The sequence below is a fragment of the Protomyctophum parallelum genome, assembly GCF_964188405.1.
Source record: "Protomyctophum parallelum genome assembly, chromosome: 1".
Lineage (NCBI taxonomy): Eukaryota > Metazoa > Chordata > Actinopteri > Myctophiformes > Myctophidae > Protomyctophum > Protomyctophum parallelum.
This window is the reverse complement of record NC_139697.1, coordinates 66772678-66787029: the sequence shown is the minus strand read 5'-3', so window position 1 is coordinate 66787029 and position 14352 is coordinate 66772678. Positions and strand designations below refer to the sequence as shown.

The 14352-nt window shown below is 43.7% G+C and overlaps 1 protein-coding gene across 1 annotated transcript in view; it reads left to right on the top strand.

Annotated features, from left to right (window-relative positions):
• Positions 1 to 1835, top strand: part of LOC310854544 (short transient receptor potential channel 4-like) — a gene marked incomplete at both ends in the record, with an annotated part of 62849 nt that extends 61014 nt beyond the window's left edge. Inside the window, one exon of the mRNA XM_083759224.1 lies at positions 1158 to 1835. Coding sequence (XP_083615350.1) covers positions 1158 to 1835 — 678 coding nt within the window. The remainder of the gene's footprint in view (positions 1 to 1157) is intronic.
• Positions 1836 to 14352: the final 12517 nt, after the last annotated feature.

Here is a 14352-nt window from a genome sequence, read left to right as displayed (position 1 = left end):
AAGCTCATAGCGCGCCACTCTACGAGCTTGTAGCTCTGCTATTTTTGAAAAGTCGTGAACATGTGTTTGAATATATATTTCAGAGCAAACATTTTAAACTAAAATATTGGCTTCTGGGGGGGTCCCTGGAACTTCATATTTTAGAGATAGAGATAATTCTGGGGGTCCTTGACATGAGAAAGGTTGAGCATCACTGACATAGAAACAGATTTCGAAGCCTTTTTTTTATCGACCTCATTCCAAAATGGATTGAAGGTTCAGGCAGCAGAACTCCAGTCTCATTATCTTGATGGAAAATTACCAATTAAATATGATTTGATTTAATGGTCTCGACGACTCATCCTAGGTGAGCGTTTGTTTTTCCTTCTTCTTCAGAGCAGTGTGACTCAGTTTACTAATCAATAAATAATATTATGATTTCCATTATTTCATTTCATTCTCATTAAAAGTTTCTCTTCCAGTGCGTATCGCTGATGCCGTGTGGAAATAGTTTATGTCCCAATTAATTAATTTTCAGAAAAATAAAGTCCAATGGATTACATTGGTTTCAATATTTATAAAACCCACAGACTTAAAGGTACGCTAAGTGATAGTTTTTGGTTAAAACAAAAAGCGTTTTGTTTAAAGGTTAGATCACTATATTCTGATGTGATCATTGCTATAGAGCGTTTGTTCAGTGTGTTGTTTAGTTCTGTCTATTCTGGTACAGATACATTTTCATGCAGGTACTGTAGGTGACAACATTTCAGCCAATCAGGAGAGATGGGGGTCAGGTTCGGTTACCCCCTGGCCCGGTACCAAGTTGTTCCGCCAGTGGTGACACTCAAGTGTGCAGGGGGAATTCAGAAACAACAGCTACTGTAAACCAAGAGGGGGGAAAGGGCAAAAACATCGACAACGCAACTCTAAAGAATAAAGAGAAGGACAATGTAAAAACAGAACAGCCCTGGCTGGGTGGATGTATCAACAGCTCTAAGGTTGTCACTTAAATCTGAATCTCTCTCTCTCTCTCTCTCTCTCTCTCTCTCTCTCTCTCTCTCTCTCTCTCTAGTTCTAGATAGTTGTACATCCATATAGGAGACGCTTTATACTTTTGAAGGTTGACAGCAGTATTTCAATGTTTTCTCTCTCTCTCTCTCTCTCCCTCCCTCCCTCAGGAGCTGAAGCAAGACATCTCCAGTTTCCGTTACGAGGTCCTGGGCATGATGAAGTCGGGCAAGCCCGTCCTGCAGGCGTCTGCCAACGCCTGCAGCGGGAGTTCCGGGGAGTTCCCGGCCTCGCCACCCGCCGCCCGAGGCCAGGTCACGAAGAAGAGCAAACTCAGCCTGTTCGCCGTCGGCAAGGCCATCCTCAAGCAGGGGGGCGGGGCCACCGCCTCGCCGCGGCCCCCCGAGCCCTTCAACAGGCTGGCCAACGGCCTGGCGCCGCAGCCCCCGGAGGACGAGGGCTCCGGCGGAGATAAGTCTGCAGGCCAAAGGGAGAAAAGCTTCCCCAAAGACACCGGTGACTTCAGTCTTTACCAGAAACGCCCCTGTGGTGGGGGTGTCGGATCCGGAGCCGCCGGAGGGACCAATGCACCGGGGCAGTCCGGGAACGTGCACTCTTTATCCGGGGAAGCGGATGAGTCCGGGCCCTCGGGGACACACGAGGGACTGCCGGGCGGAGAGGCGGCGGAGGAGGGAGACGCTGTTGGATCACGAGAGACGTTGGAGGAGAAGGAGGACGACGAGGACAGAGACAAGGACATTGAGGAGGAGGAAAAGGAGAGTTTTCTCCGCAGCGAATCGTCAGGGAGTGGAGGAGGTTCTCGTCCTCCGGCCAGAGAGGAAACGTAAGAAGGGCACACTGGCCATATTCACGCCGTGGACATTCTGCTCACACGTCACACGCGTGTGTGTGACGTGTGAGCGCAGTGGCCGCCGTGTGAATATGGACAGCAGGGGTGGCTCAGGACAACGACAAATTCTGTACAAGGAAACTAACAATCAAAGAGATCAGGATCATATAAGGAGAGCTGCTTGAGATATCAATCGTTTTGTTTAGATCTTTGTTGTTGTTGGGGAGTCGTTTGTTTTGCTAAGAGTCTGGCTTTTTCCAGTTATTAATAAACTAATGATTGGCTTTTGAGGCTGATCTTTGAAGACTCAGGGAGGCTTTTGGTTTGGATGCAGGCTTGTGCATTCTAAATAGCACTGTACTACCAACAGAGATGTGACTCTCAGCTCTGGTCCGATCCGCAATGGTCACTATAGGGTACTGTCTTCTGGTCAGTTGCAGATCGAGCTCTCGGTGCGATCCATCCAGAAGATGTTCGTACCGCTATACTGTGTGATATTGTCATGAATTATTATATAATTTCCGTCCCAACAACTGGAAAAGTGCAACTTTTTTAAGACTTGCTCCTTGCCACGAGGTTTTGTTCTTCTCTCCTCTTCTTCATCTCCCTTTACCTACACCTCCGTCCCTCTCCCACATATAGTATCTCTCTGTCTCTTTGCTCTGTCTCCGTCCCTCTCCCACATATATCTCTCTGTCTCTTTGCTCTGTCTCCCTCCTCTCGCTGTAGGCTTGGCAATGAAGAGCAATAGATGCATCGTACTATGTTGTCAGATCCCTGCCTTACATCTCTTTTCTGTCTGTGTCGTAGCACTCTTCACTGGCACACATTATTATTACTGCGTGTTTTGCCTGTGCAGCAATTTACCTGTAATAGTTTGTTCTATGCAACAACAAAAAATGGGAACGTTATTCTCACATGCCTGACCGTATGTTCATACATTTATCGGGTTTGCTCATGATGAAACATCCTCTAGTCCATGGGTTCCCAAAGTGGGGTCCGGGGACCCCTGGGGGTACTTGAGGGAGTTCCAGGGGGTACCTAGCTCAATTAGAGATAGTTAGGAATAGGAACCAAATGCACTCTTATAGGTCTGTAACTCAGAGAGTGTACAAATGGAACCAAAAGGACCCTAACAGGTCCATTTGTACACTCTCAGAGTTAAATTAACAGTGGATTTACAATATAAATTGGGGTACCAGAGATAGAAATGCCATTAAATCGGGGGTCCGTAGCATAATGTGTGTGAAACTGGGGGGGGGGGGGTCCATGAAATGAATGTTTTGGAATCACTGCGAGAGCCGTAAAACCCTCCCTCATGGGGGTCAATGGCATATGTTTTCAAATGGGGGTCCGTGGCCTAATACATGTTGATTTGGGGGTCAAATGGGGGTCCGTGGCCTAATACATGTTGATTTGGGGGTCCTTGACACAAAAAGGTTTGGGAACCACTTCTCTAGTCTAGTGTATTATAGCACAATGTGACCTGGCTTGAGTCTGTTGATTACTATGGGAGATATATACAGTAGCACTGTACATCACATCAACCAAGATATTTCATATTTTACTTGTTCACATGCTATGTATGTTATTTACATAATTATGTATGCTTGTTTGCTATAGTCCACAGATGCAGAATGTGTTATTTAGATTTAGAGGTATGTTGTTAGATTCTAGGTTTGATGTTGCCCTGGTATCCTATAGTTACTTTGTAGCATTCCATTGTTTCTTTTGTTTTTATATTGGCACTCTATATTTACTCAAACCCTGTAGTTTGTCGAATAGAGCTCATGCTGCCACTTATTCTGATCTTGCACTTTGTAAGTGGCTTTGGATAGGTGTCGGCTAAATGCCTGGATTGTTCTCATTCTAAATTCTAGGCATATATACTGTAGGTGCATGAAACTATCTGCCAATGTGGGACTGTTAGCCTTGTGACTTAACCCATTCTGATGTGAGACCAGATTCTAAAAATGTCTTCTACATCCTGACAGTTTTCATTCTGACCTGAGATCAGATTCTAAAAATGTCTTCTATGTCAGTCGCTCTTCGATTTAAAAGAAATAGCAGACCTACAAGCTCGTAGCGCGCCACTCGGTGGCGCTCTATGAGCTTGTAGATCTGCTATTTTTCAATAGCTAAAGCATGACGTAATGCTAACACCAAAAGGGGTTCCCGCCTAAAATGGGTTAATATGTGCCCTATTCTGGTGGGGCTAAGGACTCTTTGGTAGAGGTTTGGGTTGTGCACCTTGCCATGATGTAACTTCAAAGGCGGGCAAGAAAAAAGAATATTGATTAGAAATTGATAATTCAGACTATGTTCCTCGTTGATAATTCAAAATATGCTCGTCATTGACTTGCATTGTATGAGGGAACCGCTCTGGAGGCTCTCTTTTATTCCGTAAATGAACACAAACTAAGCTGATTCTGATTTTCTATTGATTATGCTATTTTTATTAGGAAGAAAAGCCACACTAGAACCGTGGATCTGGATCCCGGGAATTAACAGGAATGTTGACGTTTTTATAAAATAAAATAAAAACTGACAAACTCCGGAGCTGTAGAATATTTAAGTCAATGACGAGCATACTTTGAATGTTCAGTTTCTAATAAATAGAGAACTGGTTGGAATAACGTGTTCCTTCCACGTGCTACGTCCAACCAGGGACACTCCCCCCTGTCAAGGTGTAAAGGAGCGACTTGGACACTCAGGCATGAAGGAAGCATGAGTTCAAGTCCGTTGCTCTCCCCTTGTCCTCCATATATTTTCCTCTGAATGTTTTCCCCAGAATAGGGACACTAGAGGCTTTCTAGTGGTATTTTAGGGAAATATTTCCATCATTTTAGTTTAAGCTTTCTTACTTAAGCTATACTTACCTTTCTCCTTTCTCCATTCGCTGGCCTGTATAGATGATGGTGTTTATTATTCCAGGCAAAAGATGGCTGAAATATTCACAAAGGAAGGAGCTCTGCACTTCATGTAGAACGAAGAGACAGCTGAGAGTTGCCGCTGGGAAACCTCAAAGTACGATGATTAAAGTGCTGTAATGTATTCACACCCACTCTCTCTTTTATTCAGACTCTTATCTTATCTTATCTATCACACACACACACACACACACACACAACATACTACGTCCCACACACCTAATTTAATTTCTGCCATTTCTCTTATGTCACATAATTCTTCTGACAGTACACACAATTATGTTTCTGTCCATACGCGACTCCATAACATCTCTGTGTCCTCTCTAGTTCTTGGCTGCGTGGGTGGATTCGGCGTTTGATTTACAGATGTTTAGAGTGTACAGCCCTTAGTCACAAATACAGTAGGCTGGCCTACACCTCCTCCCACTATATTTGGAGAGATTTCTCACTTGTCGCGTGCTCTTTGGTGCCATGATGGTGGGACTGCAGGATGCCGTGGTTCCCAAACCTTTTCGTGTCAAGGACAATGCCAGTGACACCGATAAGGCCCATCAGTGATTCTGAAACATATTAATTTCATGGACCCCCAGTTTCACACTAGCATTATGCTACGGACCCCCGATTTAATGGCATTTCTATCTCTGGTACGCCAATTTATAATTGTAAAACCACTGTTAATTTAACTCTGAGAGTGTACAAATGGAACCAAATACTCTCAGAGTTACAGACCCATAAGGGTCCATTTGGTTCCTAACTATCTCTAATTGAGCTAGGTACCCTCTGGAACTCCCTCAAGTACCCCTAGGGGTCACCGGACCCCACTTTGGGAACCACTGGTCTAGAGCATTCTCAACAACCCAACCTCATGAATCACTATCTACAATTCTACATCATCACCCCCACGTGCAGCATATAAGCTTAACTACAGTATGTAACTTGTGTCCAATCTGTATGGTAGAGTATATATCAATAGAATATAACTTATACATTTGGGTGATTGTATTAACACGGAGCCCGCCAGAAACGTAGTAAGCGCAGAATTACTGTTGTCTGGCAGCCCCGCACCAGAACCGTAGCCTACGGTTTCTAGGATTCATGTTCTTTAATCCATGTTTTGATCGGATCGAATCATTAGCTGCCGCTCGTTAGCATCACAGTGTAAGTGGGACAGTGGCCGCGGCCATTTTGAAGATGCGCGCGCATCCACTTGCGCGCTATCTACTGTATGTGCTGCTTTCAATGGCCTGTATCTCCAAATCGGCGCAATGAATGTCGTTTCTGGTGAAAACAAGTTTTTCCAACGGCCGACAGCAGGCGCTGTGATACTCGCGTTGGGTTTTTCCTGCACCGAGCGAGAGAACAACAACCGGTCAAGACCCCACACACAGCATTATGTCATCGTAACCCGTAATCCCGGTTACGGATATTTGGCTCTTCAAAATAAGTGTTGCAAGTGGAAAACCTTGGCAATGCGCGATAAATCGCGCGCGTGTGTGTGTGTGTGTGTGTGTGACTGCATGTGTGTGGGCTGGGTCGGCTCCAAGGATAAAGAATTGAACATTCTCTGTTCTACAAGGTAGTAATTGCATTCACATGGTCTCCCGTGGCTAAATTAGTCCCCAATTTAGACTGACTACTGAGAAAGAAGGCCTGGAATTCATTCAGGCATTTCAATCTCCCCAGCGCTCACCCCTCCAATCCACCTGCATGCAGTCCCATCATGTTTCTCTAAATTCACAAATGATTTTCAACAGAGGCAAACTTTTTCATGTAAAGGACCCCCAAATTGACACTAATTAGCCCTGCAGACCCCCATTTGAAAAGATATGCCAGGGACCCCCATAAGAGAAGATTTTTATGGCTTTAGAAGTGATTCTCAACCCCTTTAATTTCAAGGACCCCCCCACCCAGTTTGACATGCATTAGTCTACAGGTCCATTTCACTCTCAAGTTACAGACCCATAAGGGGTCCATTTGGTTCCAAACTCTCATTTAACTGGGGACCCCCATAACAGACGGTCCATCTACGGTGGGCTCCATTCGGCTTCATCAGTTGACAATTTTAATCTGCAGGAAGGGTAACTGACAGGTGCGGTCTCAATATCATAGGCAATCTCAATTCAGTTACTTGCAGTTATAATGATTTATTTTATATATTTTTGCATTGTGTGGCACATGAGAGAGTGTGCTTGACCATGATTATTGGCACGACAAGGCAGAGCGAGGTTCCACCATGAGCATCACTGAAGTGCCAATAATCACGATATAGCACACCCTCGTCTGTAATTGCCGATTGCGATTATACGACATCTTGTAGATCAGCTATTTTCGAGGCTCAACCCTGCACTCTTTAGCTACTGGAGTTACGGTGTAACGACATGGACGCAAAATGCTGTGTTCAAGTTCAGGAGACTTCGAGGAAAAAAAGCAATTCTCCTGAATGCTGCATGCCTTCCGGTATGGCATGGAAAAGGGAGGAAGGCATTTTCATTTCTTTCATTATAGTGAATGCTGCATTCGTGGTCTGTAGAGGGCAGTTGTTTTACAGACATGTAAAAGGGCAGGGGCTGAAGCCCCCTTTGATGTCTGTGTGCACGTCCCTGTCCTAATGTATATGCTCCGTCGTATGACCGTGTCGCGTGGCCAAAATAACTGATCTACGTACAAGCTTCACAACACAGTTAACTTGTAGATCGGCTGTTTTTTCGCTGCATTTTTGAACGGGGTACTGTGGGTCTTGCTTGTTTTGCAGCTGCTGCTGTTGTTTTTTGCGGAGCGATATATTAATGTGATTAGGCCCAGGGCTAGGTGGGCTGTCGTGCTTGTTTGAAGCACGAGCTATTTCAACCAATAAGATTGCTTTGTCGGAACTACCTGTTGTATAATAACTACTCTGCTATAGACCATATTATTCACATGTTGGCATTTTGCATTGAAAACGGGGTGGCATTTCATTAACTTAATTGCAAGATGGCAGCCGCATGTGATGTGAATATGGTCTATGGCCACTTTGCCAGCTATGGCAACACCCATAGCCTCATCACCAAGAGACCCTTGTGGTGATGAAGCTAGAATAAAAGCGTGTTCATGTGAGCCGAGGGGTGAGGGTTTGAATGAGAAGCAGACAGAAGTGAAGCACCAACATGACCCCAACCTGTGATCTTGTTTGTGTGGAGGAGTCCTAAAGCGTTGCTCACTGGTCAGAGCAAAGCTCTCACAGTTGAAGGGTTATGGGTTGGATCAAATAATTCATGATGTCAGCTGAACTACTGCGGCCGTTGATTTGACTTTTAACTGCATTTTTCATTTTAGCCTAGGGCTTACTGCAAGCTATGACAGCAGAGAGCGGGTGGGTGGGTGGGTGTGCGTGCGTGCGTGCGTGCGTGCATGCGTGTACTTGTGAGGACCAAACGTCCCCACAAGTGTAGTAGAATATGATAATTAAACATTCGAGTTAAAGGAACTACAATATGCATTTTTAAATATGATATTTAATATCATATTGTTTATGTCACTCAAAAACATTTTTCGAATGGTTTGAGCCTGCACCACTCTGAACCCTGCACCACTCTAGATGTGGTGGGGGCACTTTGTATTTTCTCCGCCACACCCTTATCCCTCATCTTTTCCCCTCCCACATCTTTGACTCATTATAATAAGCCCCCCCCCCTCCCCACAGTCTCCAAAGATGAAATGCACATTTGAAACTGAAGATGGGGAGGGATTATACAAAGTAGGGAGATGCCTATGGCATGACCTTTGTTTATTTTAAAGTGTAAAAAAAAAAATATATATATATATATATATGAATGTGTATGTACTTGCAAATTTTAATATGTATTTATGTATGTTAAGAGTCTGGTGTAAAGGATTTCATCCTGTGCTGGAAATCTTTTCAATAAATTTCAATTTCAATAAATCAAAAGTAGCACCAAATCAGTTGGCCTGTTGTGAGACCACTGTACATAAAAACCCAAATATGATGAGAAAGCCTGATTGTTATGTGTGGGTATTTGTGGGGATAGAAGACACGTAGGGGGCCCCAAAAAACACACGCACAATTCATGTTGTAGGACCTTTAAACACGATCTACAAACTCACAAGGTTGATCTGCTCTTTTCATGCTTTAGCTTATACCCATAGACTGTAAAAAAAAATATGGACAAACCGTTCTCCGGGTCTTATATGGACGTAAAGTCCTTGAACTGTAAGTCGCCATCTTTGTAGATCCGTTTGGGCCCAGCTGGCCATTGGCTGGCCCAGACAACGAGGCGGGACTTCCCCCCTTCTTATGTTTATGTTTATGTTTATTTATTTGATATGGACATAACAATCACATTGCTCATTGGTCATTGTACAATTGTACAACTTGTAGATGCATCGTTCACAGTGTGTTAGCACGAGTGCTAGTTTTCACCACTTGTCCATAGGAGACTTTTCTGAAAATACAAAGTTAAAAGAACACCCAATCTAAAAATAAGAAGTACATTCAATAAAAAGTACATTCAAGTGAAATTTACAGCAAGGTTACAGTACACATTACATAACCTCCAGTACAAAAGTAAACATAATCATTCTCGTGACCAGTCAGGAGCTATACATGTGAGCACAGTTGATCTGATTTCAACCATAGTTTGAGACCTCTATAGAACACATTACCATCCGTCTCTAGTTTTAAGACCGTAAGGCAAGGAGTTCCATAAGTTAGCTCCCTTTACTGAAAAGGCAGACTGTCCGAATGTGTTGTTACACCTGGGAACAACACAGTTACCACTTGTTGAGGCGCGAGTGGTTGCTCTACCAGAGCTCGGAAGTCTAACTATCAGTCCAGATAACAAAGGTGAGACATGACCCTGTAAACACTTAAAAACCAATTTGAAAGTAGAAAAAAATACAACATTTTCAAATGTAAAAAGGTTGTGTTTTTTTAGGACACCACAAATGTGCAATCTCATTGGTTTTTGATCCATAATTTTTATAGCCTGTTTGTATATTGATGTTATTGGTTTTAAGACAGGTTGAGAGGATTGTGACCAAGTTGTGATGCTGTATGATCAGTGTTGGGACCGTTACTTTTAAAAAGTAACTAGTTACAGTTACTAGTTACATCATTTCAAAAGTAACTTAGTTACTTTACTGTTACTGAAATCAAAAAGTAAAGCGTTACTTTGAAAAGTAACTTTTTCGTTACTTTTCGGCTCGGCTCGCCGGTGCCGGTTCCGGCGAGCCGCCCCGCATCCAAAACACTTGGTGGAGAAAATATGCTATTTCCGTGCTCAGACCCAGCGCTAGTCCGACCTCTGTTCCCGCATGTCGGACTAATGCTCGTATTGCTCCGTCAGAATTCCCATCGGATCCCGTCTTGTACGTATTTGTATGTGAAACGTAGTTTCAACATTTATCAGCATCAGCAGCTGCTCAATTGCCTAATGGCGTTTCAAATTACTTTGCATGATATGATTAATAAACTGTCAAGTCAGACAGAGATGTATAGGCTAGTGTGATCCTCCTCAGCAGCTCACACATTTCAACATGATGGATGTGAACAAACGCATGGCTGAGTATCAGACTGAAGCAGTGCACGCACGCCATGCGCGAACAAATATGTGTATACATTATGTGGCGACTGATACACAACTCAGGAGCAGAGAGTCAGGTTTGCCCATTCACTATAGGGCATTTATTGAACATGAATTCATATATCAGAAATTAACTTTTCTTTCTTTCAGGTGAATGCAGTCAAAGGTAAGGTTTCAACACAAAGTTAATTTCCAGGGTCATAAGGAGGATCTTCGTCGCTGGAGGACTGTGAGTTTGGATTACTTTCACAGAGGATTCGGGTAAGTATTCCTGCAAGGGATTCCACAGGTGAGTATAGGGGGTAGATAGAGGTTTATCTCAGGCCTAGCGTACAGGAGGGGTATCTACTCACTGTACTCAGCCTGTACTTGAGTAGATGAACTCCTTCGGTGTACGCTGTGTACTGGGGCCGTATTTCTACTCCTTTTCCATGTTCCTGTACTCTGGTTCCTTTCCTTCCATTTCCATAAGCCGACAGTCACTTCTTAGTAGCCGGTTTAATGCACACGCCTTTCTTCCACGGAGCGCGTGCCCGGTATGTTGCCTGCGAGTGAAACACAGAGAGGATGCGCTCGTCAGTATAAGTATGTCATCATATAACATAGAATGGTATTTGAATTAGTGGTGACTCGCTTACCGCCCAATGTTGTTGCCCTCAGTCTCGCCTCGTCTCTCTGGAGAGTGAATCTGTTAGTGAGGCAGAGCGTTCGTCCCTTTATACTGCTGCGCTCAGGTGCGCTGATGAACGCAGGTGCGCCTAGTTGTCTGAGTTGATGATGTGGGAAATATCTGCTGTCAATCACGCGACCCAAGGGGCGGTGGCTTATCGTTGCTCTCTACCTCCAGAGCGGCGCTTGCATGTTGGGCGGTAATTAACCATTGAGACACCACAAAACATTATTTAAGTTTTTTTGAGTACAGTATAGCATTTAAACTGCCCTGAGAGCAGTATAAAAAAAAAAAAAAATCCTATAGGCCTATTGTAACAAGTAACAACTCAGTGTGTTGCCGATGATCCAACGGAGTAGCCTATCATGACAACAACTTATTCTTATAGGAACAACACTTTTATTTGTAGGCTATGATGACCTATAGCCTATAGCAAACCAACTCCGATAAAGGTGGAAATGGGAGAGAGCATGGTGCCAACAACAACTAACCGTCTGTTATCACAGGTATGTGGTCATTAAACGCGTCATATAACACACATGCACATAACGCCATCACACACAATAACCCCCGAATAAACACATCTCCTCACACATAATTATTTAAACTAAATAGCACAATAAAACAACAAACAGGCGTAGTGGAAACCATTATAGACCACCATGGGGCTGATACTGTAGCCCCTTTATAGACCACCATGGGGCTGATACTGTAGCCCCTTTATAGACCACCATGGGGCTGATACTGTAGCCCCTTTTCTAGGGCTGATGGAGCCACCTGACCATGTGCCTACTGCCTAATGCATTTTGCATTAGGCATTCAAAATGTATACTTGAGTAAAAGTACAAAAGTATTGTCTTTAACCCATTCTGACCTGAGATCAGATTCATACGAGGTTTTCCACTGGACACACACTGGTCTGATTAACCCATTCTGACCTGAGATCAGATTCTAAAAATGTCAGTCGTTCTTCGATTTTTCAAAAATGGCAGACCTACAAGCTCGTATCGCGCCACTCGGTGGCGCGATATGATGATGATGCTAACACCAAAATGGGTGCCCGGTCAGAATGGGTTAAAAATGTACTTAAAAGTACCATGCTAAAGTATAAGTATAGGCCTATACTTACAGAATACAGAATGTTACCTTTCTCAAGTTCAAAATGTATACAAATCTTTTGAAAATAGCAGATCTACAAGGCAAGCTCACAATGTGACCTTGTAGATCGGCTATTTTTAAATGGCCGGAATATAGGGCTGAAGTGCTTAATGTGTGTTTTGTAATATTAATCTAAATCTAGTGTTGTTGATAAAACCCTTTTATAGATTTTCATAGTGTAACTTTGTGTCTACTTGTTTGACTATCGTGTTGGATTTACATTTAAAACGTATCCACTTAAACATTTAACCACCTAAACTGTCAATACTTAGTAACCCCCCCCTCCTGAAAATATGCAACCTTTTCTGGCTAAAGTTGTCCTCGGAATAGGGATAGTTATTAGTTAGGTTCAATTGGTCAATGTAAAACATTATGCTATCGCACAAAGATTTGTAGTAACTCTGAGGACGCCCTAGGGACCCCGGACCCCCTGTTGAAGACCCCTGGTGTGGAGGGAATCTCTTCTGGTACCTGCTTCCATCCGGTCCGGTGAGTTACTGATCCAAATAATTGATTGATCGATTGATTGATTGATTTATGTTTTTATTGATATTGGTCTATTGAATGTAAAGGTGTGTGTGTGGCAGCGTCTTATAGGAATGTAAAGGAGTGTGTATGGCAGCGTCTTATAGGAATGTAAAGGTGTGTGTATGGCAACATCTTATAGGAATGTAAAGGAGTGTGTATGGCAGTGTCTCATAGGAATGTAAAGGTGTGTGTGTGGCAGTGTCTTATAGGAATGTAAAGGTGTGTGTGTGGCAGCGTCTCATAGGAATGTAAAGGTGTGTGTGTGGCAGCGTCTTATAGGAATGTAAAGGTGTGTGTGTGGCTGTGTCTTATAGGAATGTAAAGGTGTGTGTGTGGCAGCGTCTTATAGGAATGTAAAGGTGTGTGTGTGGCAGCGTCTTATAGGAATGTAAAGGTGTGTGTGTGGCAGCGTCTTATAGGAATGTAAAGGTGTGTGTGTGGCAGCGTCTTATAGGAATGTAAAGGTGTGTGTGTGGCAGCGTCTTATAGGAATGTAAAGGTGTGTGTGTGGCAGCGTCTTATAGGAATGTAAAGGTGTGTGTGTGGCAGCGTCTTATAGGAATGTAAAGGTGTGTGTGTGGCTGTGTCTTATAGGAATGTAAAGGTGTGTGTGTGGCAGCGTCTTATAGGAATGTAAAGGTGTGTGTGTGGCAGCGTCTTATAGGAATGTAAAGGTGTGTGTGTGGCAGCGTCTTATAGGAATGTAAAGGTGTGTGTGTGGCAGCGTCTTATAGGAATGTAAAGGTGTGTGTGTGGCAGTGTCTCATAGGAATGTAAAGGTGTGTGTGTGGCAGCGTCTCATAGGAATGTAAAGGTGTGTGTGTGGCAGCGTCTTATAGGAATGTAAAGGTGTGTGTGTGGCAGTGTCTTATAGGAATGTAAAGGTGTGTGTGTGGCAGTGTCTTATAGGAATGTAAAGGTGTGTGTGTGGCAGTGTCTTATAGGAATGTAAAGGTGTGTGTGTGGCAGTGTCTTATAGGAATGTAAAGGTGTGTGTATGGCAGCGTCTTATAGGAATGTAAAGGTGTGTGTGGCAGCGTCTCATAGGAATGTAAAGGTGTGTGTATGGCAGCGTCTTATAGGAATGTAAAGGTGTGTGTATGGCAGCGTCTTATAGGAATGTAAAGGTGTGTGTGTGGCAGCGTCTTATAGGAATGTAAAGGTGTGTGTATGGCAGCGTCTTATAGGAATGTAAAGGTGTGTGTATGGCAGCGTCTCATAGGAATGTAAAGGTGTGTGTGTGGCAGCGTCTCATAGGAATGTAAAGGTGTGTGTGTGGCAGCGTCTTATAGGAATGTAAATGTGTGTGTGTGGCAGCGTCTTATAGGAATGTAAAGGTGTGTGTGTGGCAGCGTCTTATAGGAATGTAAAGGTGTGTGTATGGCAGTGTCTTATAGGAATGTAAAGGTGTGTGTATGGCAGTGTCTTATAGGAATGTAAAGGTGTGTGTGTGGCAGTGTCTTATAGGAATGTAAATGTGTGTGTATGGCAGTGTCTTATAGGAAATGCATTCGTTTGTAACACCAAGCACCAAGCAAAGTGGAAGTGAGGGCCGGGGGGCACACAGCAACTAACCTTCTGTTGTCACGGATGCGTGGCCATTACACACCTCATATAACACACACACACACACACACACACACACACACA